This window comes from Rhododendron vialii, chromosome 11a (assembly GCF_030253575.1).
Source record: "Rhododendron vialii isolate Sample 1 chromosome 11a, ASM3025357v1".
Lineage (NCBI taxonomy): Eukaryota > Viridiplantae > Streptophyta > Magnoliopsida > Ericales > Ericaceae > Rhododendron > Rhododendron vialii.
In genome coordinates this window covers 4,874,427-4,899,217 of record NC_080567.1, presented here as the reverse complement: position 1 = coordinate 4,899,217, position 24,791 = coordinate 4,874,427, and the positions used below count along the sequence as shown (strand labels likewise).

General features: G+C 44.7%; 1 protein-coding gene across 1 annotated transcript; it reads left to right on the top strand.

Moving 5' to 3' along the window:
- The first annotated feature begins 9,391 nt into the window (after positions 1-9,391).
- On the top strand, positions 9,392-11,084 carry LOC131306801 (uncharacterized). Its single transcript, XM_058333228.1, has 4 exons — positions 9,392-9,419; positions 10,048-10,203; positions 10,336-10,946; positions 11,028-11,084. Exons 1-4 carry the CDS (start codon positions 9,392-9,394, stop codon positions 11,082-11,084), a joined length of 852 nt encoding a protein of 283 aa, XP_058189211.1.
- Positions 11,085-24,791: the final 13,707 nt, after the last annotated feature.

The following is a 24,791-nucleotide window of genomic DNA, read 5'->3' as shown; positions in this document are numbered from 1 at the left end:
ATGTTCTCATAATAAACCCCCCCTTACTAAATTATAACATAACGATATCTAGATGGAGGAAACGAGAGACAACCAGAATAACGAGCAAGACAATGGACAAAATGGAGCCCCTCAACTCAACAACCAAATTGGGACTACCGAACTAGTCCAACTCATGCAAGCATTCATTACCGCTAGGACTGCAAATAACCAGAATCAGCTCGGAGCCCCGTACACACCTCGAGGACCAATGACCAGAAGTCAGGCACTGAATGAATTCTGCAAGCGTCGCCCTCCCTACTTTCAAGGAGAACCTAACCCCACAGCTGTGGAAGCTTGGTTGGAAGAAATCAAGAAAATTCTTGAAACCCTAGATATTCAAGAAGCCAACAATCGAATTGCTCTAGCCACCTATCAAATGCAAGGTGAAGCTCAGCATTGGTGGAACCTGACGAAGAACACCCATGATGTGGGAACAATGACTTGGGAAAGGTTCGAGAAAATTTTCCTTGACAAGTACTTTCCAACACCCATCAAACAAGTACTGGCCTTGGAATTCATGAACCTCGAGTAGGGCACAATGACCTTGACCCAGTACGCAACATGATTTGAAGAACTGTCTCGCTACGGCACAACAATCATACCTACTGATGACGACAAGGCAAAGAAATTTGAGTGGGGACTCAATGAGACACACCGAGCAGTGATGGCACAAACACTTCCCACCTACTCACAAGTGGTGCAATGCGCACTTAAGATGGAGAGAGAAAACGTGGACTTCAAGACAAGGCGTGAGCAAAAGAAGGCAATACCTGCAGTTGGAGGACCTATCCGCACCAACCCTAACAACAGGGGTACCCTAACCTCTCAAGCCTACCACCAAAACTACCCTCGCCCGCAACCGTCACAATCTAACCCAGCTTGGAGAAACCCCAATCCAGGGTTCAATCGAAACCCTAACCCTAATCCGAACCAGATCCAAGCACCGAACCGAGGCCTAAACCCTAATCTTGGACCAAACCGCAACCCTCTTCCCCAGAATCAAAACCTAGACAACCGCTGTTATTATTGCCAAAAGGAGGGACATATCAAGAGGAATTGTCCTAGGTTGAACGGCACTAGGAACTATGGAGGACCGCCGCAAAATCAGGTCAGGACTACTGGACTTGGAAATCAGAACCAAAATCAAGCTAGGCCGGTTTGGAATGGTAACCAAACTGGAGGGCAGAACCAGCCTCGTGGTGGGTGGAACCAACCGCCAACTCGCCCTTTTCAGAACAGAGGATCAAACGGGCCGATCCAGCCCAATGCTGGAAGGGTGTTTGCACTGCAAGGAACAAAAGAGGAGATGGACCCTGCAGTAATCCAAGGTACCCTCACTCTTTATACTACATGCGTTCAAGCACTATTTGATTCTGAAGCTTCACACTCATTCATATCTACCGCATGTGTATCTACACTTGGATTAGAAATTGAACCTCTAAAGACAACTATGCATGTGACCTCACCATTAGGGGGTAAGATTTTGGTAGTACTAATTTGTAAAGGGTCCAAACTAGAAGTATCGAACTTGCGGTTAACATGCAACTTACGAGTAATCGAAATGACGGACTTTGACGTCATACTTGGAATGGACTGGTTGACTGCGCACCGAGCTGTCATAAACTGCCATCGAAAGATGATGATAGCCTATTCACCAGATGGAACGAGTTTCAAGTTTAAGGGGGATAGACAAGACCCTTCTGCACCCCACGCGTACAAAACGAAGTGGCATAAGAAGCTTGCTGGATGGTTAGCGAGCCTCACATTGGAGGAAACAGACCGAATGGAGTTGGGCCTCCCTCACGTTGTCTGCGAGTACGAAGACGTATTTCCAAAGGAATTACCGGGATTACCGCCGCCAAGAGAATTGGATTTCACCATTGAGCTACAACCCGGCATGGCCCCAATCTCGATGGCCCCGTATTGAATGGCTCCAGCAGAACTACGAGAGTTGAAAACACAACTACAGGAACTCTTAGAGAAGGGTTTTATCCGACCTAGTACCTCACCATGGGGAGCTCCAGCGCTATTCGTCAAAAAGAAAGAAGGAACGCTCCGACTCTGTATCGACTACTGTCAACTCAACAAAGTCACCATCAAGAACCGATATCCTCTACCGAGAATAGACGACTTGTTCGACCAACTGAGAGGGTCGACTTGTTCGACCAACTGAGAGGGTCGACTTGTTTCTCAAAGATTGATCTGAGATCTGGATATCACCAATTGCGAATTCGGGATTGCGACATACTCAAGACGGCGTTCCGCATGCATTACGGACACTACGAGTTCATAGTCATGCTGTTCGGTCTAACTAATGCTCCTGCTGTTTTCATGTGCCTGATGAACCAAATTTTCACGCCATACTTGGACAAATTTGTGGTAGTGTTCATCGATGACATCCTTGTATACTCTCCAACGGAAAAAGAACACGAAGACCACTTGAGAATTGTCCTCCAAGTACTTTGAGACAACCATTTGTATGCGAAGGCCAGCAAGTACGAATTTTGGATGAAAGAAGTCAAATTCCTGGGACACGTGGTGTCAGAGAAAGGAATCTCAGTCGACAACAGCAAGGTAGAAGCAGTCATGGATTGGAAAAGACCTTCTACGGTATTCGAGATTAAAAGTTTCTTGGGATTAGCAGGCTACTACAGAAGATTCATTCAGGATTTCTCCATCTTGGGAAAACCATTGACGTGATTGACCCAAAAAGGGGTTAAGTTTGAATGGAATGAAGCATGTGAGGGATCTTTCCAAGAACTTAAAAAGAGGCTGACTAGCGCTCCTATATTGATCATACCTGAACGAGACGCAGAGTATACCATGTACTGCGACGCATCCAGAGATGGATTGGGAGCTGTACTCATGCAAAATGGAAAAGTAGTTGCTTACGGATCTCGACAGTTGAGGCCGCATGAAAGGAACTATCCAACTCACGATTTGGAACTGGCAGCAGTGGTATTCACCCTAAAGTCTTGGCGACATTATCTATACAGAGAGTAGTTCGAGGTATTTACGGACCACAAAAGTTTGAAATACTTGTTTACCTAGAAAGAGCTAAACATGAGACAAAGGAGATGGGTGGAATACTTAGAAGATTTCAACTTCACAATGTCCTATCATCCCGGAAAGGCAAACGTAGTCGCTGATGCGCTGAGTCGCAAGAACCGAAGACAAGTGGCTAGTTTAGCTATAAGAGAGTGGAAAATGATGGAGGACCTTAATAGCTTCAAACTATAACCAACCACAGAAGGCACTGACGCTTGTCTCCTCGCCGTAGTCGCAACTCCAGCCTTACACCGAGAAATTCTTTTAGCCCAAACCTTTGAACAAGAATGCGACTTCATCCGACATCAACTCTCAATTGAAAAAGCAGCAGCCGGGTGGAAGATCCACGCTGATAAGAGCCTCCGCTTCCAGGGAAGAATTTTTGTACCAGACATCGGTACCCTCCAGGAAGCAGTACTTAAGGAATTCCACCATTCCAATTTCGCCGTCCACCCAGGGAGCACCAAGATGTACCAAGACCTCCGCCGACAGTACTGGTGGGCTGTAATCAAGAAGGACGTGACCAAATATGTTTCAACATGCCTCACCTGCCAACAAGTAAAACCGGAACATCAGAAGCCTGGTGGAACCCTACAACCCCAGCCTATACCCGGATGGAAGTGGGAACATATCGCCATGTATTTTATGACAGGACTGCCTAGGTCTTCGCAATCAAACACCGCCATTTGGGTGATAGTCGACCGTTTAACCAAATCCGCCCACTTTTTACCCATGAAGATGACAGACTCAATGGACTCTCTCAGCAGACTCTACATCCGAGAAATCGTGCGATTACATGGTGTACCCGTATCTATTGTAAGTGATCGAGATTCACGATTCACGTCAACCTTTTGGAATAGTCTACAGAAAGCATTGGGAACCGACCTTCGTCTCAGCACTGCATTCCACCCACAAACGGACGGACAATCCGAAAGAACCAACCAAATCTTAGAAGACATGCTCCGTGCCTGTGCTTTGGACTTTAAGGGAAGTTGGGAACGACACCTACCCCTAGTCGAGTTCGCCTATAACAATAGCTATCAATCTAGCATTGACATGGCACCATACGAAGCTCTGTATGGGCAACCTTGTTGATCTCCAGTTTGTTGGGCTGAATTAGGAGAAGCAAGCTTACTAGGACCAGAGCTAGTCCAGGAGACAACAGAAAAGATCAAAACCATTCGCCAACAGCTCCTGGCCGCGTAGAGCCGACAGAAGAGTTACGCCGCCAAAAGGACCAGACCATTGACTTTTCAGGTTGAAGAACATGTGTTCTTAAAGATCAGACCACGAAAAGGAGTTATCCGATTTGGAAAGAAAGGAAAGCTGTCACCACGCTACATTGAACCTTTTGAGATCCTCGAGAAAATTGGAGAAGTGGCGTACCGCTTGGCACTACCGCCACAACTGGACCGAGTTCACAACGTGTTCCACGTGTCAATGCTCCGAAAGTACATAACACATCCTTCCCACATCATCAATTGGGAAAACATCGAACTCAACGAGGACGTCACTCTCGAGGAACAGCCAGTGGAAATCCAAGACTATAGTGAGAAGTGCATTCGAGGCAAAACTATTCAACTCGTCCGAATCCTTTGGCGACATCGAGGGATTGAGGAATCAACCTGGGAACGAGCGGATACTATGCACGCCAACTATTTGAATCTGTTTCCTCCTAAAGGTATACTCTAATTTCGAGGATGAAATTTTATTAAGGGGGATAGGTTGTAACAACTCGTAATTTTTAACAATAATAATAATAATATTTATTCTTAATAATAAAATTCTCTATATTAATAAATATATACAATTATAATTATTTTATCCTAATTACCTTATTTTTATTTTATTTCTTCCTTTACAAATTGCATGCATGCATAATTACGAATTTCCTTCCATCTCTTCCTCTCCTACTCAGTCACTACTCCCTCCCTGATGTAAATTTGTCCCTATCTCGTTCCTACTCAAAGCCCAAGAGGTAGAGTTTTTATTAAACTCAATTTCATCACCCTCTTCAAAATTCGTCCATAAATACCCCATCACTCCGACCCTAAGGCATACCACAATATTCCCCACGCCCCACCAGTCTAGAAGAGAGAGAAAAATAAGAGAAAACCGAACTCCAATCCATGGAGTTTTAGAGAGAGAAAGAAAGAGAGAGAAAAGTGAGTTTTGTACCAAGACCCGGCCGAAATCCAATTCGATCGTTCCAAACTCTTTCCACGACTTCTAGCATCACCAAACATCGTCCAATTCGACCCCAAGGTTCCCCGATAGAAGAAACCGAAGTCATCTTCCCAAAAATTCAAGTTTCGATTTTAAATCAATTCGATCCGATTCAAGATATTATAATCCCTTCCAACCACTCCTCTATGCTTATTAAGTGTTTTTATGCTTAACCCAATAGCCCGAACGAACCCATGCATCGAAACCATGACAAAAAAACGAAATCTGGGCATAACCTTATGGCCGCAACCTGCGGACGGCAAGAACCAAATGCAAGGTTGCGGCTGGAGGCTCACCGCAAGGTCAACCGGTCAGACCTTGCGGTTTGAACAGTTTTGGTTCGAATACGTTTTGCGACCTCCCGAACATCATTTTTGACACCCAAACTATTTTTCCTAGACTATTCACACCTCAAAAGATCATACCTTGTTATTATCATATTTTATTTATTTATTTATCTATTTATTAAATTATTTATTGGTTATTTATTAAAGTTTTCAAACGAAAAATCTTTGCGACCTTCCAAACAACGTTTTAACACTCAAACAAATTTTTTCCAGACTCCTTGTATCTCAAAGATAATATCTTGTTAAATTAATATTTTTTTATTTAAATTACTATTTATTGTTATTTTTATAGTGTTTCCAATTAAAATTACCTTACGACCATATAAACCTTATTACTAATGCCCGAGTAATTTTATTTAGACTCCCTACATTCTGAAGATGAAACTTTGTTAACCTCAACATATTTTAATTAGTAAATTATTTATTATCTATTTACTTCACTTTCTACCACTTTATTTAACGTCTTCATTTAAAATAATCCCGCGACCCTCCGAACCCAACTTTTGATACTCAACTGGTTGCATAGGACCTCTCGGACTCTTAATCAGGTCACGTTAATTATTTTAATATTTTTACCTAATTAATGCATTAAATTAGTTTTTAATTAATCTAATTACTTAGAAATAATTAATGAGAGCCTAGAAAAAAATATATTTTTTAAATTCTTTTAAAAAGCTCTTACTTATTATCATCTTGGCCATACAAGATTAAGGGCAACGGCCCATTCATAAAATGTTGTGTGATTGTTTTGGTTGTAGTTTGTTTTAATTATTATTCGTTTTAATTGTATATTGCACTATTACTTGATTGGAATGCTAGATGGGACCCTAGAGACATGGGGTGGTATGCGAGTAGAATTCACGTAGACGATGCTAAATAATGGATGAATTGGAAAGTTTTATTTTTAGATCGCCTGCAGGCGTGATTTTGAGATGTGACGAGATTGTGATGAGATTGAAACTGGCGAGTGTCCAGTGATGAATTGATAGACTGGCGGGAGTCCAGTGATGATTGTGAAGTGATTTGTGAAGTGGTATATAAGATAGGCGAACCCTAGTTGTGATTCAGGCATGATAAGCTTTCCCCTTGTTGTAGTTATTGGGGTGCACACTCGGTATATAACTTAGGTGTCTCTGCGACAGCAAAGGGAAGTGACCTCATGGGACCGAGCATGGCTAACGGTTGAGGGAGGAAAGATCTCGCAAAGGGATCTTAGATTTCACATTAGAATAATGAATAGTAATAAATTGGCGTTTGTGAATCCTTATTTTGCTTTTCGCATTATTATTATCCTATTGCTTGTTAACTGTAAAGTAAGGGGGGTAGTTGGGTTGGATTATACTACGGGGTGAACTCTATCACTCAGGTACGGATTGCCTGGCTTCCGTGCCAGATTTTGCAGAAAACTAGGAAGAGACACAGAATCTCGAAGGTGAGCAGTTTTATGCAGAGGAGAATCCAGAGGTGGGAGTCGAGCCAGAATATGCTTGGGATCCGTATCAAACCTAGAAGACGGCTCGATTATTTTGTTCAGTTTATTACTACAAAGACTAATTTCAGTATTTCTACAATGGTTTGTAATAGATGAATCTTTAGGATGAATTATCCGTTTTGGATTTTGAATTTAATTTAAAGAATTTTGAAAAATTAATATTTAATGCCTTCGATTTTATTTTCGAAAATCGGGGCGTTACAGTTGAGAACAAAAGACGTACCTTCAGGCCTTTAAAGGCCTTAGTGCAATGTTCCTGGGCTATGCTTCGATTTTGGTAGAGAGTAGTTGAAGGAGCTCGGGGCTGCTGAGAAATTTTTTGCGGAGAGCATCTTTAGAATTTTTGGGTAGATCAATACACTACGGGTGAGTCGTTTGATTTTCTTGATCATCCTTACTTTGACTGAGGAGAGCTCGGTAGAGTAGCCTATCCTTGCGAATGAGCTGGATGGAATTGATGTAATTGGGGTGCAATCCATACCATCTGCTGGAGACAATCGGACATCGATTTTGAGATATGGGGGCACAAGGCCAGTAACTAGAGCACAAAGCTTGAGATGAGAGAACCGAGGCACAAAGCCAATTGTAATCATGAAGCGAGAGCCTGAGGATTGAGAGCTATGAGCTTGAGGTGATAGAACCGAGGCACGGAGCCAAGGTGATAGAATTGAGGAGCGGAGCCCGTATTAATCATATGACAAGAGATTTAGGATGTTGGAGCTTGGAGCTTGATAGAACCGAGGCGTAGAGCCAGTTACAGTCTAAAGGTCTGTGCACGGAGCTTTCCCATCATAAATTTTGGCGTAGAGCCAGAGGATCGAGGCACTGGACTGATTGTAGGTGGACAAATTCAATTAGTGCTTTGATCAGCACTAGATTGTAACGGCCTCTTGTGCCTTTTGATCAGAACCCTAATTTGTCGTCGGAACCCTTGATCTGCAAAACAGACAAGGAGTGAGCGCACCTTTGCCTCTCGTGGCAAAGGCCCTCCGATGCCTTTGTTAGTATCTCATACTGGTAATAAATCCTAAATATCAATAGGAAGTCACGTATGAATGCAATGTCTTGCGTACCTTTCACCTCTAGGTTTACCTCATATTTATAGATTTGCATATACTTGTGGCCCAAGCATTCTTGTTGCCATAGGATTCCCAACTCGTATAGAAAACCCAGGATATCAAGGATTCTCGTTTCCTTTATCAGTTTATTGAAAAAGAGTCCTTTTAGGTTTCTTTTTCCATTACTGGCCGAACATCCCATTCTCATTGGGTATCTTTACCAGATCCTATATTCTCGGGATCTTATTCCTTTACGGGACATGACTATTCTGGAATCTTCCAGAGTATTCCCTCTACTCCTACTCTTTGATTGGAGCTCTTTCTTTGTTCGGCCATCTTGTGGCCGAACAGACGGCTTTGGACCAGTCACCTCACATGTAACTGGTCCTTTATCAATTATTTAGACCAACGACCTTACATGCCTTTTTTTCTTTTTTAGCCGGATAGACTGCATGGATCAATGACTTCCCATATCATTGGTCCATATCGCCGTTCACCATACTGCCCGGCGATAAGTCCTGTCATACTTGCCACGTGCTCCCAAATATCACGTGTTCGGCAACTAAAAGTATTTGTTCGGGAATACCTCCCTACAATTGCTCCCCAGCTTCATTTACTTGCCACTGTTCGGGGACAATATATGAAGCTTAGAGACGAATGTTTAGAACCAAACTCTTCTGATCCTGTTCGGTCATTGTTTTTAACACTTCATTGATGCCTTTTGGCGCCTCTGTCATTATACCATTTTGGGATAATGACTCCACGTGGCACGTTTCGTATGCCTACCATTAATTTCGAACTGACGTTCTATCGAACGGCGTCAGAATGGCGCTTGCTTTCCGTTACTTTAACTTGTAACGGCGTAGGAGGAGACACTTCATCTCCGTTTCTTTCACTTAAATCCCTAAGAGGGATTTCCTTTTGATTTTCATCCAAAACTCAGAGCCTTGTCTTCTTCAAAAGTCAGGCGAAAAACTCCCTTTCTTCCACCATAGCCGCCGCCTGCAACTTGCTCGTGTCACAGGAATCTTTTCATTTAAATTCGTAAGATCTCTATTTCTCCTGCTTAGGTTTCCTACTTAAGATTTCTCCCTCATTCAATTAGTTTCCATCTGAGATCTTATTCTCTGATTTTTTGGGTCATTTCTAGGGTTTCAGTCGCACCCATTTCCAGTTTTACTTTTTCTTCGAATATATCCATGGCGGATGAACATGATCCAAAACCCAGTATATTTAGGAAGCTCTGCGATACCCCTGCTGCCATGGCGGCATTTAGAACAGAATATGACATTCCTGATAACGTAGGACTCGAACTCGCCCCTCTAGGAGCAGATAGGGATGGTGGCTCATGGGATAGAATGTGTATCCCTATTGTGGCCATTGTCGAAGGTGGAGTCCGATTTCCCCTTCACCCACTACTCCACCAAATCCTGAACTGGTACCGTCTCACCCCTATGCAAGTATCAATAAATGTTTTTAGGCTGATAATGGGAGTAGTTGCTTTGAATAGGATTCTGGGGACCCAGCTAGGAATTTGGGATATTCAGTGGTGGTACAGTATTGTACTAAACCCTGAATTCAATACCTACTATTTCAAAGTTAGAAGGGCAGAAAAGCGTCTTGTGCTAAACCTGCCAGACTCTGCTCGGGATCACGAGATCGATTTCCTTTACGTCACTGGAGCCTTTGAGCCACTAGAAGAGGATGGTCAAGTGGTGGGCCTCCACTGCCCCCACATATGGGGATACCCACGTATGCTCCTCATTTTATGATCTTTGCAATTTTTCTTACGGCCTCCTCGTAGCTTTTTGTATGATAATTTTCTAAGTTTGTTTTTTTGATGTTTATCTTGTAGCTGAAAACGCTAACAGGCGTCCTAGACGAGAGCCGAGCTCCGTCCGAACAGAGGACATCAACAAGGTTTTGAAGTATTCAGGTGAACCGGGCACCTCTACAGCTGGTCGGGGCCGGAACGCTGATGTGCTTTTGGGGTATGATCCCTCTTACAGAGGTGTTATAGACAGAAGACTTGCCCACCCCAGCACCAGTGCTGCCTCTACATCAATTGCTCCCCAGCCGAGGAGCTCAAGAGCTAACGCTAGAGTGACAGTAGCCAGTTAATTGGGTGAAATCCCTATTTCAGAAGGCGTTCCGTTGCCTCGGGTGAGAGTTCGAAGACCCTTACTAAGACAGGCTGCCTCTCAACTACAATCCGAACAGCCAGCTCCTAGCCGTGTAACCAGCCAATCCTCCTCTTCAGGTTATTCTCCATCTCCTCCACACTCAAGCACTATGACACGTCAGCCCCTCAACCTCAGCTCCCTTCTCACCGTCTCTTCTCGGGGACGTGGATCTGGTCGGGTAGCTTCTACAGGGAACGAACCTTCTGTACCCCGTCGAAACAGAGGAGGTTCTACCCATTCCACTTCATCCACCCGAGGAACGGATTCTGCTCTCGATGCCAGTGATGTTCATCGAGATAAACGGCCTAGGTCTGAGGACCCAACTAGCACTGCTTCTCAAGCAGATACTGAAACTCATCACCCTACTTCTCCAACTACCCAAATCCTTCCCCAGACGTGGACTCCTCCATTTACTAGGGGAGACCATCTTGTTCACGTTGGAGACAGTGCTAGTTCATCAGAAACAACACTTGCCCTGGCTCAAGGGTTGCTGCTCCCTGTTGATTTGCAGAAAGAATCCGGATCCCCACCAGATCGTCTCGTAGCCACTGGTCTCGTCAGTGGTATTAAGGTAAGAACAAAAACTTTTCCTTAATCAAGTTTCAAACTTTAGTATTAGATGTGATTACTAACTCTTTTTGGTAATCCATAGTTCATTCAAAAAATGGTTGTATTGGGTCAAAAATATCAAGAGGCTGATACTGAATGAATCAAGCTGATGAATGACAACACTCGGCTGCTTTGGACAATCTCTAGGCTGGAAAGGGAAAGAGACAAAGCCAAGTCTGACTTCGATGAAGCTAAAGGCAAACTCGAAATTGCCGAAGATAGCCTCAATCAGGCTTTGTCTGAAATTGATAGCACCAAGAAAGCTTCCTATGAAGACGGCTATCAAAATGGTTTTGACGCCACAACAATAAGTTATGTCGGACAGATGCCAGCTATACAGGACCAGATCTGGATTGCCAGCTGGGAGGCTTGCCTGACCAAACTAGGGGTTGCCGAGGATTCACCCTTCTGAGTTGACAATGATCTGCCAAGCACTCGTGCTCAAAACACTCAGGATCCAGTGGAGCATCCTGAAGATGACATTGAGCTACAGATCGAAGAATTTGCAAATGCTGAAGAAGACACGGCTACTGATGTGCACCCTGTTCAATCACCTGCTCGGGATTCAACCCTGGAGCCCATTAATTTGGAGGAGAATGTAACCGATGGTGATGCTACAACAGAGGAACCAGACAGAACACTTTCGGATGTCCAAAACCTGGATTAATGTTTTGGTAAGTGCCTTAAAACTCCCTTGAAACAATTTGGCTGGTCCTACGTGACCATGGTATTCGAGCCCTGCTTGGCATCAGTACTTTCTCTATTTTGGTAACACAGGTATTCGGCCCTTTATGGCATAACTATACATTTTGCTCGGCTTCCCTCTTTGTTGCATCTGTTCGGATGCAAATTAGTTTAATCTTAAGTATTTCGTACTTTGATCCTATTTGTTTGCTTTCAATACATAGCAAATCTTGTGAATCATCATTGCCTGTACTCTTTCAGGTATTTAGAAACAAATGCTCTAAGTATCTCGTACTTGTGAACTGCAGTTAAGTTTCACGTACTTATGAATTTCTAAGTATCTCGTACTTATAAAAAAATACTTGTGTTTGTTAAGTTTCACGTACTTAAGAACAAACATACAAGATTTTCATACTTGTTAAGTGTCACGTACTTAAAAAACAAGTATACAAGTGTTTGTTAAGTTTCACGTATTTAAGAACAAACACACAAGTGTTCTCATACTTGTTAAGTGTCACGTACTTACATGTATAAGTGCCCGTTCCCTGCTCCCCAATACGAATGAGGGAAACCAAGCCCATAATTCGTATTCTTAAGACAAACACGAAGAACGCAATAGTTGTACTGCAAAAAGTGATTGTATTCATAATCTGTGAAACTCAAGAGGGCGTTATTCGTACCCCTTGCAACTAAAATAACAAAACTAGAACAAGGGAATTATATTCGTAATTCCCACATAAGTAAGTAGTGTAATCTAAAACAGAATTTTAATGCTTCTAAACAAAGAATTTTCGTAGATTATGGACATTCCAAGGTCTCGGAACTGGATTACCATCCAAATCTGCTAATTTATAGGCCCCTATGCCTATAATCTCGGTTACTCGATACGGGCCTTCCGAATTGGCCCCCAGCTTGCCTTCGTTGGCCACCTTGGTATTGCCGAGCACCTTCCGTAGCACTAGGTCCCCCACACCAAATTCTCGAGGATGAACATGCTTATTATAGCTCTTCATCAACTGTTCCTAGTAGGAAGCCAGATGGATTAAGGCCCTTTCTCTTCTCTCCTCGGTGAGATCAAGCTCAATTTCAAGGGCCCTATCATTGCCCCCACATTCGACTAGTGCAGTCCTATTGGTCGGAAGACCAACTTCAAGAGGTATAACAGCCTCTGTTCCATAGGCCAATGAATAGGGGGTCTCTCCCGTAGACCTCCTAGGCGTTGTTCGGTGAGCCCACAGCACTAATGGTAACTCGTCAGGCCACTTCCCTTTAGCTTTGTCCAGCCTTTTCTTGATCCCGTCAAGGATAGTTTTATTAGACGCCTCTGCCGCCCATTACTTTGAGGGTAGGCTGGGGTGGAATAATAATTTCGTATTCCATACTGGACACAAAAAGCCTTGAATTTCTTCTGAAATTGGGATCCATTGTCTGTTACCAATGAGTAAGGGACCCCAAAGCGTGTGATAATGCTTTTCCATACGAACCTTTCTATCATAGGTTCAGTGATTTTGGCCAATGGTTCTGCCTCAATCCACTTAGTGAAATAATCTGTTGTAACTAGCAGGAATTTTTGATTCCCAGTTGCTTTGTGTAGTGGACCCACGATGTCCATTCCCCATTGAGCAAACGGCCAGGGACTCGTTAAAGGCACCAGATCCTCGGCAGGTGTTCGAATCATTGGTGAGAATTTTTGACACTTCTCACAAATCTTCACATACACCTTTGCATCTTCTTGCATGTGTGGCCACCAGTAGCCTTGGGTGATTGCTTGATGGGCTATGGACCTGCCCCCAGCATGGCTTCCACATGTTCCCTCGTGAATCTCGTGGAGGAACTTTTGCACCATTTCAGGATGCACACAAAGTAAATAGGGTCCGGTAAAAGACTTCTTATATAATTTTCCCTCTGGGGATAACCAAAACCGAGCAGATTTGGTCCTTATTTTATGAGCCTCCTTTTTGTCTGAAGGGAGTGTTTCATCTCATAAAAACTCCACAATTGGGTCCATCCAACTTGGTCCCTGGTTCACGTCCAAGACCATCTCCACGCTTCTCCCAATGCTCGGCTCAGTCAGATACTCTATGGCTATCTTTCTTTTAAACTCAGTTGGTACAGCTGCAACTAACCATGCTAAAGAATCCGCGTGAGCATTCTTTCCAGAACTTATCTGCTCAATATACACCCTTTCGAAGGTATCAAGCAGATCTCTGGTTGCCTGTACATAGGCCGCCATCTTCTCGCTCTGGGTTTCATATTGCCCGGACAGTTGATGGACTACAAGTTATGAATCACAATATACCCTGACCCGTTCTGCTTTTAGGGTTTTTGCACTTCTCAAGCCAGCTAAGAGTGCCTCGTACTCTGCCACATTATTTGATGCATTGAATCCTAGCCGAACAGGTAGTTCTAACATTGACCCTTCAGGGGGTAAAAGCACAACCCCGATTCCTGATCCAGTGTTACAAACTGACCCATCAACGAATAGCTTCCATTCCTGGGGAACTTGTTCGGCTGGGGCCTGTTTCTCCTTTTGGGGTAGTTCTATTTTCTGCTCCTTTCTTGTAGGAGGCAAAGGTGCTACTGTGGGTGAGAATTCCGCCACAAAATCAGCCAACACTTGGCCTTTAATTGCTGTGCGCGGCTGATAATCGATGTCATATTGGCTCAACTCAACGGACCAAGTTGAGATCCTTCCCAAGAAGTCTGCTTTTCGTAGCAGTGATTTTAATGGGAACTCAGTATACACCACAACTTTATGGCTCTGGAAATAATGTGGCAATTTTCTGGTTGCCGTTCTTAATGCCAAGACTAATTTCTCGAGGGGCAAATATCTTGTTTCTGCATCTAATAACGTTTTGCTCACATAATAGACTGGGATTTGCTCGGATCCCTTATTTCTCAAGAGGACTGCACTCACAGCATGCTCAGAAACGGCTAAGTACAAAACTAGGGACTCACCTGGTTCTGGAGTCGAAAGAAGGGGAGGAGAAGCCAAATATCCCTTCAGATCCTGGAAGGCTTGTTCACACTCTGCTCCCCATTTGAATCCTTCCATTTTCTTTAACAGCTTAAAAAAAGGTCTGCACTTGTCACTTGACTAGCTAATAAATCGATTAAGAGCCGCTGCCATCCCAGTCAACCGTTGGACATCTTTAGTTGTCCAAGGACTCTGCAGATTCTGTAGGGCCTTTATCTGGTCGGGGTTCGCCTCAATCCCCCTTATGGTTACAAGGTGGCCCAAAAATTTTCCAGAACCGACTCCAAACGCACACTTCGAGGCGTTGAGTTTCAGTTTGTATTTCCTCAAGATTTCAAAAGCCTCTTTCAAATCTGCTATATGGCCAGTTTTACTTTTCACCACCATGTCGTCTATGTAAACCTCCATAGTTTTGCCGAGCAATTTTCTGAACATGATGGTTGCCAATCTTTGATATGTTGCCCCTGCATTCTTCAATCCAAAGGGCATGACATTGTAACAGTATAACCCTCGTGGTGTAATAAAAGAAGTCTTTTCTTGATCTAGCCCGAACATGGCAATTTGATGATATCCTCGATATTGTGGGCACGCCACCCCGGAAATTTTGCTTGTGAAATTGGGTGCGGCCCTTTTTGTGTTTGGAAAAGGGCGGCGAAACGCCTCGATTCAGAGTCGCCACTCGGGTTTTAGCGGTGAAAACACCCAAGGAACCGAACTTGAGAACGTTTGCCACGTTTGTTTGATTTTGAAAAGGCATAGACCGGTCCGTCGTCACCTTCGATATCTGAGGTTCGGGAGCCATGTTACGAGAGGGGAAGGGTTTTATGGCACCCCTCTCGCCCAATCCGGAGATCGGTCTCTACTCGGGCATTTTATAAAACATTTGCATTTTTCTCTCATTTGATCATTTTTTAGCCAGTTAGGGCGGGGGAACAGTTAACGGGGCTTAAAACTATAACAAGTTGTGATTTATGTGGCAAAATGTTTATGGATGACTTGATTGCAATGCTAAATATAGATTGAGAACAAGCACTGAGTAAACTCGACAAATTGCAGTACGCTGCCCCGCAGGGACATGAGCAAGTTCTACCAGCATGCACTGGTCGAGCCACTGCATGTTGGTTCGACTTGCGCACGCCACAGAAAGACTGGCGTACTCTACTTACCTGGTTTCACAGTCTTTGTTTGCAACCCTCTGGGCTCTGGAAAAGGACCAGCGCACACCCAGGACAAACCATGCAGTTTAATAGAACATAACATATACATTTACAGACAAGAGAGATGGCTTCAAGCCAAGAAAAGTAGCATGATACCCCAAAAACAGTGTGGGGATATAAAAGGGGCCAAGATTAAACTAAGATGCAAGGGCCAGTCACTGGATCCTAGTTTTAACTGCCGTACGCCAGTCATGGACTGCCGTACGCACGTTTGACCCTAATCCAGTGCTTGGCTTTTGCATCATCTGGGCTCTGGAACATGACCAGAAGGATCCCAAAGGCCTTTTGAATAGACAAAGAGTAGGCAATAACTACCACATCTAAACAATTCTAAATATACAGAAAGCAGTAAACTGGTTATTTAGCATACTAAGGTGATCGACTGAAATGAGAGATAACAGAAATGAGGATCCATGATCCCCACGCCAGTAGTGCTCGTACTGCCATGACTGGCGTACGACATATATATACTGGCGTGCACCAAAGTCCATCTCATACGTTTGTCGTATTTTACCAGTTTGAGGCCAGGACTAGTATTACTTACTAGCCTGGGCCTTACTGGTTCCCCTCAGGGGCCAAAAACAGAAAGGGACACAAAGGTGGTATACCTTTTGTTTGAGGATTGAAGGTGGTATTGAACTTAAAGCTTGGAGATGGAAGCTTAGAAGGTGGCTGTATGTTAGCAGGGTGTATGGAGGTGGGTGGCTTTCCTTTCTCTTTCAATGGAAGAAAGGAATGAGAGAGCAAGAAGAGAGGAGAAGAAAGCCTTATGCTTCTTAATGAGGCTAACCCCTTGCAAATGAATGCAAGGGGAGTATTTATAGAGGGGAGAGGGACTGAGATCAGTTGAGGCTAGGCCTTGTTTGGCTGGTTTTTGGGTCAAGAAGAGAGCCTTCCCATGCATTAAATGCATGGGACTAGTTGATGGGGGGTGTAGGAGAGAGGGGGAACGTCTCTGCCGAGGGTAATCATCAGGGGCTACTGTGGCCGACGTCAGGGTGGCACAAAAGTCCCGCCCAAGTGGCTGAATAAAGTTGATTTGACTGGATTTTACTGGCGTGCGCCACTATTAACTGGCGTGCGCCAGTAAAAGCTGGGCCACTGGTCGATGACTGACACGTGGCAAATAACTGGCGTACGCCTCCAAGACACTGGCGTAAGCCAGTTTGGTTTTGCTGGGGCTGTTTGGCTCTGGTTTGAAGGGTTTGATATGGGTTTGAAAGAGGCTTGGGACGCTCAAAGTTCGAACACACCTTCGTCCTTAGACTGTTTTCGATCATTAATCATCATTGGGGGGATAAAAGATCGACACATAACGTTATCTCGGCAGACCAGAATGGGGTGTCTACAGATATGCATTGAGAAAACTCATTCGTTCGTATCCCGATGTTGCATCAACTAACTGATCTATCCTTGGAAGAGGGAAACTGTCCTTTGGGCATGACTTGTTTAAATCTGTGAAGTCCACACAAACACGCCATTTTCCATTCTTCTTTTTGACAACAACAGTATTGGATAGCCATTCTGGATAGCAAACTTCCCTTATTGCCTTGGCTTCCAACAAACGGTCTACTTCTTCAATTACTGCGTCAACGTGCTGTACGGCTGCCCTTCTTTTCTTTTGAATGACTGGCTTATGCTGTGGATCTACATTCAAATGATGGCAAATAATGTCTGCATTCACACCAGGCATTTCCTCTGGTGTCCAGGCAAATACGTCGACGTAAGTCTTCAAGAAACTTATCAATTCAATCTCTTCCTCTGCTGGCAGTGATTCCCCAATTAAAAAATACCTATCTGGATCAACCTCGTTGATTTGTGTTTTCTTCAAACCCTCAACTACCCTCTCGGTTGGGTCCTTTCCGATATCCTCAATGGTCGGCCGATCTGAAATTTCCACTGTATTGACATGGTGGGCATTGTGGATTCTTTTTATGATGGATACCAAACATTGTTGAGCTACCTTTTGGTTACCCTTGATCTGTTCAATCCCATTGGATCCTGGGAACTTTACCATTTGATGGAAAGTAGAAGAGACTGCCCTCATCTTGTGTAACCATGTTCTCCCTATAATCACGTTATAGGAGGACGGTACATCCACCACCAGGAAGTCAGTTAGTAGTACCACTGTCCCAGCCCGAACAGGTAAAGTTATCTTTCCTAATGGCCAAACTGCTCCTGCTCCAAATCCAACCAAAGGGGTTACTGATTGTACCAAATCTTCTTGAGTTAGACCCAGCTTCTTGAATGCATCATAGTATAGTACTTCGGTGCAACTCCCTGAGTCCACCAGGATTCTTTCCATATCATATTCCCTAACTCGTAGGGTTATGACTAAAGCATCATTGTGAGGTACCTGGACTCCTCCCAGATCTTCATCTGTAAAAACTATGCCCTCGTTGCATGCTTCTTCGTTACGCCCTCTTTTCTTTCCCAACTGCATCACGTGTTGGTCATGTTTAATCTATCTCTGAAGCAATCTCACCTCATTTCTCGTATAAGGTTCGGCTAATCCATGTATCATATGGATTACTCCCTTTGGATTCTGCTCGTAATCCAACTCCATTGCTTTTTCTTTATCCTTGGAATCTTCTTGGCTAAATTCTTTGAGATAACCTCGCGAGACCAAATCATCAAGATGCCTTTTAAACATCTCACAATCTTCAGTCATATGGCCCCAATCCTTATGGTAGCTGCAGTGCTGATTTGTAGCACGTTTTGCATCTTTATTGCCACCTAGAGTTGGAGGCCATTTGAAATAAGGTTGATTCTTTATTCGATAAAGAATCCTGTAAATGGGCTCTTTCCAAACCGTATTTATTGAGAAGAATGACTTGGGATCCGGAGCTTGTTTGTCCTTGTACGGCTCTTTCTTTGCTTGCCCATAATCTTTCCTTTCACGATAAGTTTTGGGCTCTGGCTTGTCTGCTTTCTTTGTAGGCCCCTTTACTTGTTCGGCGACCAGCTTACCATCCTCCCGAAGAATGTCATCCTCGTTTCTGGCGTGCTGCTCAATTCGCTCCATCAATTTTGCCAGTGTCTGCACTGGACTCATGTTTAGGGACTTACGCAGCTCCCCCCGAACAGGCAAACCTGTCTTGAACGTGGCTATCTCGTATTCCTCGCTACAACCTTCAATCTCGTTGAAGGTCTCCCAGTACTTTTTTGCATATTTCCTGATCGGCTCGTCCTCGCATGGCTTCATAAAGGAAAGGCTCTCAAAAGTTTTTGGAGCTTTCCTGCTCGTCAAAAACCGTGCAGTGAATTCTTCGGCCAACTACACCCATGTTCGGATGGAACGTGAACCCAATCTATGAAACCAAGACAAAGCTACCTTCCCTAAACTTGACGGGAACATCTTGCACATAATTGCATCATCTCCTTCATGCATAAACATTGCCTGCTGGTAATGCTGTATATGTGCCACGGGATCAGCATCTGTCTCGTAGAGGATGAACGTTCCGTGTTTCACTCTGGTCGGCAACTTAGCCTCCTATAACTTTCTTGCAAAAGGGGAGGATGCTATATTCTTAAGTGCTTTCCGTGCTGCCTCTCGTGCAGTCATGGTTTCATCCTCTGGTCCTTTCTTTTCGTTGGGTCTAGTTCTTTCCCGATCGGAATCAGGTCTTTCGTACCTGTCCCTATGATGTTTCCTACTCCCTTCCTCCTCAGGGGTAGAACTTCGACCTCTGCTTCTCCTCTTTCTTGGAGAAACCCTCCTTCGCTCGGGTGTTCGGGTCTTGCTCCTCTCTTTTCGTGGAGAAGCTCTATGTCGCCTTGGGGTTGGAGTTCTACTTCTGCTCCTTCTTCCTCGTGAAGAAGCTTTTCTGTATTGTATCATAGCATACCCACTGCCTCTAGAATTTCTTCGAGACAGTCCGAAATCCTCCGGATGTTCCCTGATTCTCTCTAGTTCTCTGATCTCATGTTCTCGTTTTTTAATCAGACGAGCATACTCCTCGATTTCTTGCCTTTTTTTATCAAGAACGTCTTCGCTACGGTGCACACTCCTGGAGTGTGCGACCGATTCATCCCTTCGAAGGGATTTACTCCTTCTCGTGGATCTCGAAGCCGTCTCTCCCTCTTTATTTTTGGAGTTATCGTGGACGGTAAGGGGGCGGCCCTTACTCGTGGTCCTCCTGTGTCCACCCTCAGGCTTTCTCGGAGCCCGAGGTAGAGATTTATCCCTTCCTCCATCTAACACATTCTTTGGGTCGTGCGGTGTTGCTGGATCTACTTCCACCATGGTCGTATTTCTAAGGGAACTCTTTCGTTTCCCACAGACGGCGCCAATTGTAGGTGGACAAATTCAATTAGTGCTTTGATCAGCACTAGATTGTAACGGCCTCTTGTGCCTTTTGATTGGAACCCTAATTTGTTGTCGGAACCCTTGATCTGCAAAACGGACAAGGAGTGAGCGCACCTTTGCCTCTCGTGGCAAAGGCCCTCTGATGCCTTTGTTAGTATCTCGTACTGGTAATAAATCCTAAATATCAATAGGAAGTCACGTATGAATGCAATGTCTTGCGTACCTTTCACCTCTAGGTTTACCTCATATTTATAGATTTGCATATGCTTGTGGCCCAAGCATTCCTGTTGCCATAGGATTCTTAACTCGTATAGAAAACCCAGGATATCAAGGATTCTCGTTTCCTTTATCAGTTTATTGAAAAAGAGTCCTTTTAGGATTCTTTTTCCATTACTGGCCGAACATCCCATTCTCATTGGGTATCTTTACCAGATCCTATATTCTCGGGATCTTATTCCTTTACAGGACATGACTATTCTGGAATCTTCCAGAGTATTCCCTCTGCCCCTACTCTTTGATTGGAGCTCTTTCTTTGTTCGGCCATCTTGTGGCCGAACAGACGGCTTTGGACCAGTCACCTCACATGTAACTGGTCCTTTATCAATTATTTAGACCAACGACCTTACATGCCTTTTGTCTTTTTTAGCCAAACAGACTGCATGGATCAATGACTTCCCATATCATTGGTCCATATCGCCGTTCACCATACTACCCGGCGATAAGTCCTGTCATACTTGCCACGTGCTCCCAAATATCACGTGTTCGGCAACTAAAAGTATTTGTTTAGGAATACCTTCCTACACTGATCAATAAAACCAAGGCGTAGAGCTGGTTGATTGCAGGATTGACCTGTTTCATGAGTGAGAGAAAGATGCAAAATATGTAAATGTGTAATGATGATGGTTAGATATGATAATGGATATGGTGATGTAATTGATGCAGACTCGATGATGACAATGGTGATGCAATATGTGCATGGGCCCGTGCGTATGTGCTTGATTTTAAGCGTAGAGCTTCTTTCAAGTTCAAGACTTGAGCATTCCAAGCGTAGAGCTCGAGCATTTGGAGGGCAGAATTCGAGCATTCAAAGTACAGGCTTTGAGCATCCAGTACGTAGTGGTTGGGCATTCAAGCGTAGAGCTTGAGCATTCAAGTGTTGAACTTAAGCATCTAGTACTTAGTGGTTAGGCATTCCAAGAGTTTCAAGCATTCAAAGTGTTGGACTTTGAGCATTCAAGCATAGAGCTTAAGAACAGATGATATCTTGTTGATGTTATAGCATAGAGCCTATTGAGGATTGTTGCGGCGTAGAGCCAGTTGAGATAGTGGGCGTAGAGCCGCTGAACGTGCGGGCTTGGAGCCGCTGAGTAGTGGGTGTGGAGCCACTGAGATAGTGGGTACGGGCGTAGAGCCATTGATTTGACGGGCATAGAGCCGTTGAGATAATGGGCTTGGAGTCGCTGCGTAGGGCCGTTGAGATTGTGAGCATGGGCATAGAGCCGCTAAGTGATTACGGGCGTAGAGCCGTTGCGTGACTTGGATTTGCTTGATAGTGAATTCACGGGCATAGAGCTGTTGACTGAGTAAGCATAGAGCTGCTGGGTATGATGGCGAGCTTAGAGCTACCGAGTGGTAGTGAGTACGAGCGTAAAGCCGCTGAGATGGTGCAAGGAGTATGGTGCTGTTTGAGCGACTTGGACACAAAGCTGCTGAATGAGCATGGAGCGATTGCTGGCGTAGAGCTGTTGGGTGATTATGACAGTGAACATAAGGCATTGAGCCATTGAGATGGTGAGCTTGGAGTCGTTGGATGAGCATAGAGCTACCAATAATGACTTGAGCTCAGGGCTGCTAGAGGAGTGATAATGAGCATGGGCGTAGAGCCGCTGAATAGCTTGATAGTAGTGAGCTTGAGCGCACGGGGCTGCTGGATAGAGTTACTTGGAGGAGTGGATGTGGAGCTATTGAGGCAACGAATGGAGCTATTGATTGACTTGAGCATAGGATTGCTGAGTTGTCGGTAGTATAAAGCTGTTGGGTGGACAAACATGGAGTTGTTGAGTGATTTGGTAATGGTGGGTACTGCTAAGGAATTTGTTGAGATGGTGAGCACAGAGCTTGCAGTGCTGTGAGCATGGAACTGCTTTTGAGACCATGAGATAGCGGGCATGGAGTTGCTGGGATAGTGAGTTGGTGGGTGTGAAGCTGTGGGGTTATTGATCCCCAATAATTGAGTCTTAGATAGTGGTAAAGGTGCCGAAGAGAGTTTAGATAACTTTGGAGTGGTTTTGGCACTGGTGCTCGTGATTCCATATGTTCGGGGATGCCCCCAAGGCTAATTCGTTCATTCCTTATCACTGGTTCTATTAGTCACGGATCCAGAATTTCATAATTGTTTGAATTGGTGTGTTAATCAAAATCCGATGCTGCTGTGAGAGATTGATTAGGGGGCCAAGAGATCAATCTCTCAGTTGAATAATTGATGTCTCGGCCGAGGAATCGATGTCTCGGCCGTGAGAAAGCCCAAAGTCAGAAGATCGATTTAAGTTCGGTTTAATCGATTTCACGGCTCATTTTTCTTTATCTCTTCCTCTCTTCTTCTCCGTTCCTCTCGTTCGAGTACCTCCGGTGACCACCGCCGTTCGCTGCCGTTTTCTTCCACCATCAATGTCGCCCTCGACCGCCGTCATTCGCGGCCTCCGTCGTCTTTACTTGCTTTCTTTCTCTCTTGCTTTGAATGTGATGGCCACGCCACCTTCTGACGCCGTTGACTTTCTGCCATCCTCCTCTACGGGTATTGCGGACTCTTCTTCGCACCCTCCATGCAAGTGTGGATATCCTTCCTCTGACGAGGAGGCAGTTGAAGAGCTTGTCCCGTTTGATGCTTTTACATACGTGCTTCCTTCCCATAGGCTAGGTTCTGGCAGATTCCTACAATACTGCCCTCTCATTGGTGGCCCAGAGGCCGAGGTGGTTCGTAGGGAGCCTGAACAGCACTTGAGCGTTCTCAATATTCTGGTAAGTTACCTGAAAAGTAAAAGGTTTGTTTTAGTTCAAAGTTCAATTTGTATGATCAAAAATGGATTTTTTATTTGTGGGATGAGATCCCTTTTAGCCAGGGGCATGAACGAGAAAGACCCATAACAGGGTCAAAGTTGTTTTGAAAATATTAGAATATTTCTGCCCCCTATTTAGGCAATGCCTGGTTTTTAGATGTCAACTTGATGCCCCTAGCTTTCCATTTGTTTATGCAATCATGAGATTAACTCCCTTTTCATTTGCAAAGAAATAGGAGATTGGAGGCTCATGGTGGAGGTAGGGAAGTGCATAAGTGGTTCTTGACGCTGCCAAACTAGGCTCGGGAGTTGGTGCGTGCTGCAGGTTTTGAGGCATTTGCTTCGGGCCTCAATCTTCCGAAGATTGATTGGTCCTTGATGACTTCACTAGTGGAGAGATGGTGGGATACTACCAACACGTTCCATTTTCCCTCTACCGATGAGATGACGATCACTCCAGGTGATTTCTCTTTTTTGACTGGTCTGTGGGTAGGTAGAGTTCCTCTTCGGATTGATCTAAAGCTTTGGCAGCAGGAAGGAGCTTTGGAGTGGTTCTAGGGCAAGGTGCCCCCTTCTTCTCTACCTCCTTGGGCAAACTTTGTTTGCCAACAAGGATAGTTCGGTGCATACGCAGTTTCTGGCTCCCTTGCAGTATTTGGAGGCCGTTTGGGAATTTGATTGGGGGTCATCTTCTTTGGCCACTTTGTATAGCAACCTTGGAGCTTGTTCACAAGATAAGAGCTTCATCCTTGATGGTCACTACCGAGTGCTTGAGGTATGTCCTTCTTTCCTTTTTCTCCTTTCTCACTTTGATTTCTCTTGATACTGAATCTGTTTGCTAATTCATTTTTCAGCTCTGGGCTTTCGAGCATCTTCTTCAGTTTCCAACTAATACCAAGCATGAGGATGCGAACTGTGTTCCTCGCTACGAGCGATGGCCGGTGGGCCAACGGAAGCCACGGTCACCAGTTTTGAGCCTTCCCGAGAAGTAGCAAGTTTTGGACCGATTGACGGTTGGTCAGGTACCTCCCTTTATTCCCTTATATTTCTTACCTTTGGATTTCCATATCCTCGTGTTGTGGCTGATTTACCCTTGTTCTGCAGGAACAGTTTGACCCTTGGGTGGTGCCCTAGAGGATGCCCCTCTTTCGCGCTCCAGAGTTTTGGATCGTACTCGTAGCTTGCTCGAGGGTCCTTTTTGCCGAGCTTGGTACCTGGGCGATTGGGTGGCTAGACAGTGGCGGCCGCATGCAGAGGCTCTTCAATTCGTTCCTCCTCCTCCTCCGGTGTTGATGAGATCCACTTCCTCGATGTCTAAGGAAGATTTGAAGAATGCTCGAATCAGAGACTGAGCTAGCTTGCTTCTCCAAGCGGGTGACTATATGGAGTACTGCTGCCTTTTCTTGACTCTGCCTGCTGCTCCTCCAGTTGCTCCTATTTGGCCACGGGCCCCTTCCTTCGTCTCCTTCCATTCTGATGATGGAGAGGAGAAGCACTTGGCACTCACTCCTTGTTCAACCCAGCTTTACACACCGCCAGCTGGGGTTTCACAGGTATCACTTCA

Excerpts from the sequence above, each read along its gene's own strand:
- LOC131306801 (XM_058333228.1), top strand. The coding sequence starts at position 9,392 with ATGGCGGATGAACATGATCCAAAACCCA. Across the intron at positions 9,420-10,047 it reads TGAACATGATCCAAAACCCA|CTGAAAACGCTAACAGGCGT; the intron begins GTATATTTAGGA and ends TTTATCTTGTAG. Across the intron at positions 10,204-10,335 it reads GTATGATCCCTCTTACAGAG|AAGGCGTTCCGTTGCCTCGG; the intron begins GTGTTATAGACA and ends TCCCTATTTCAG.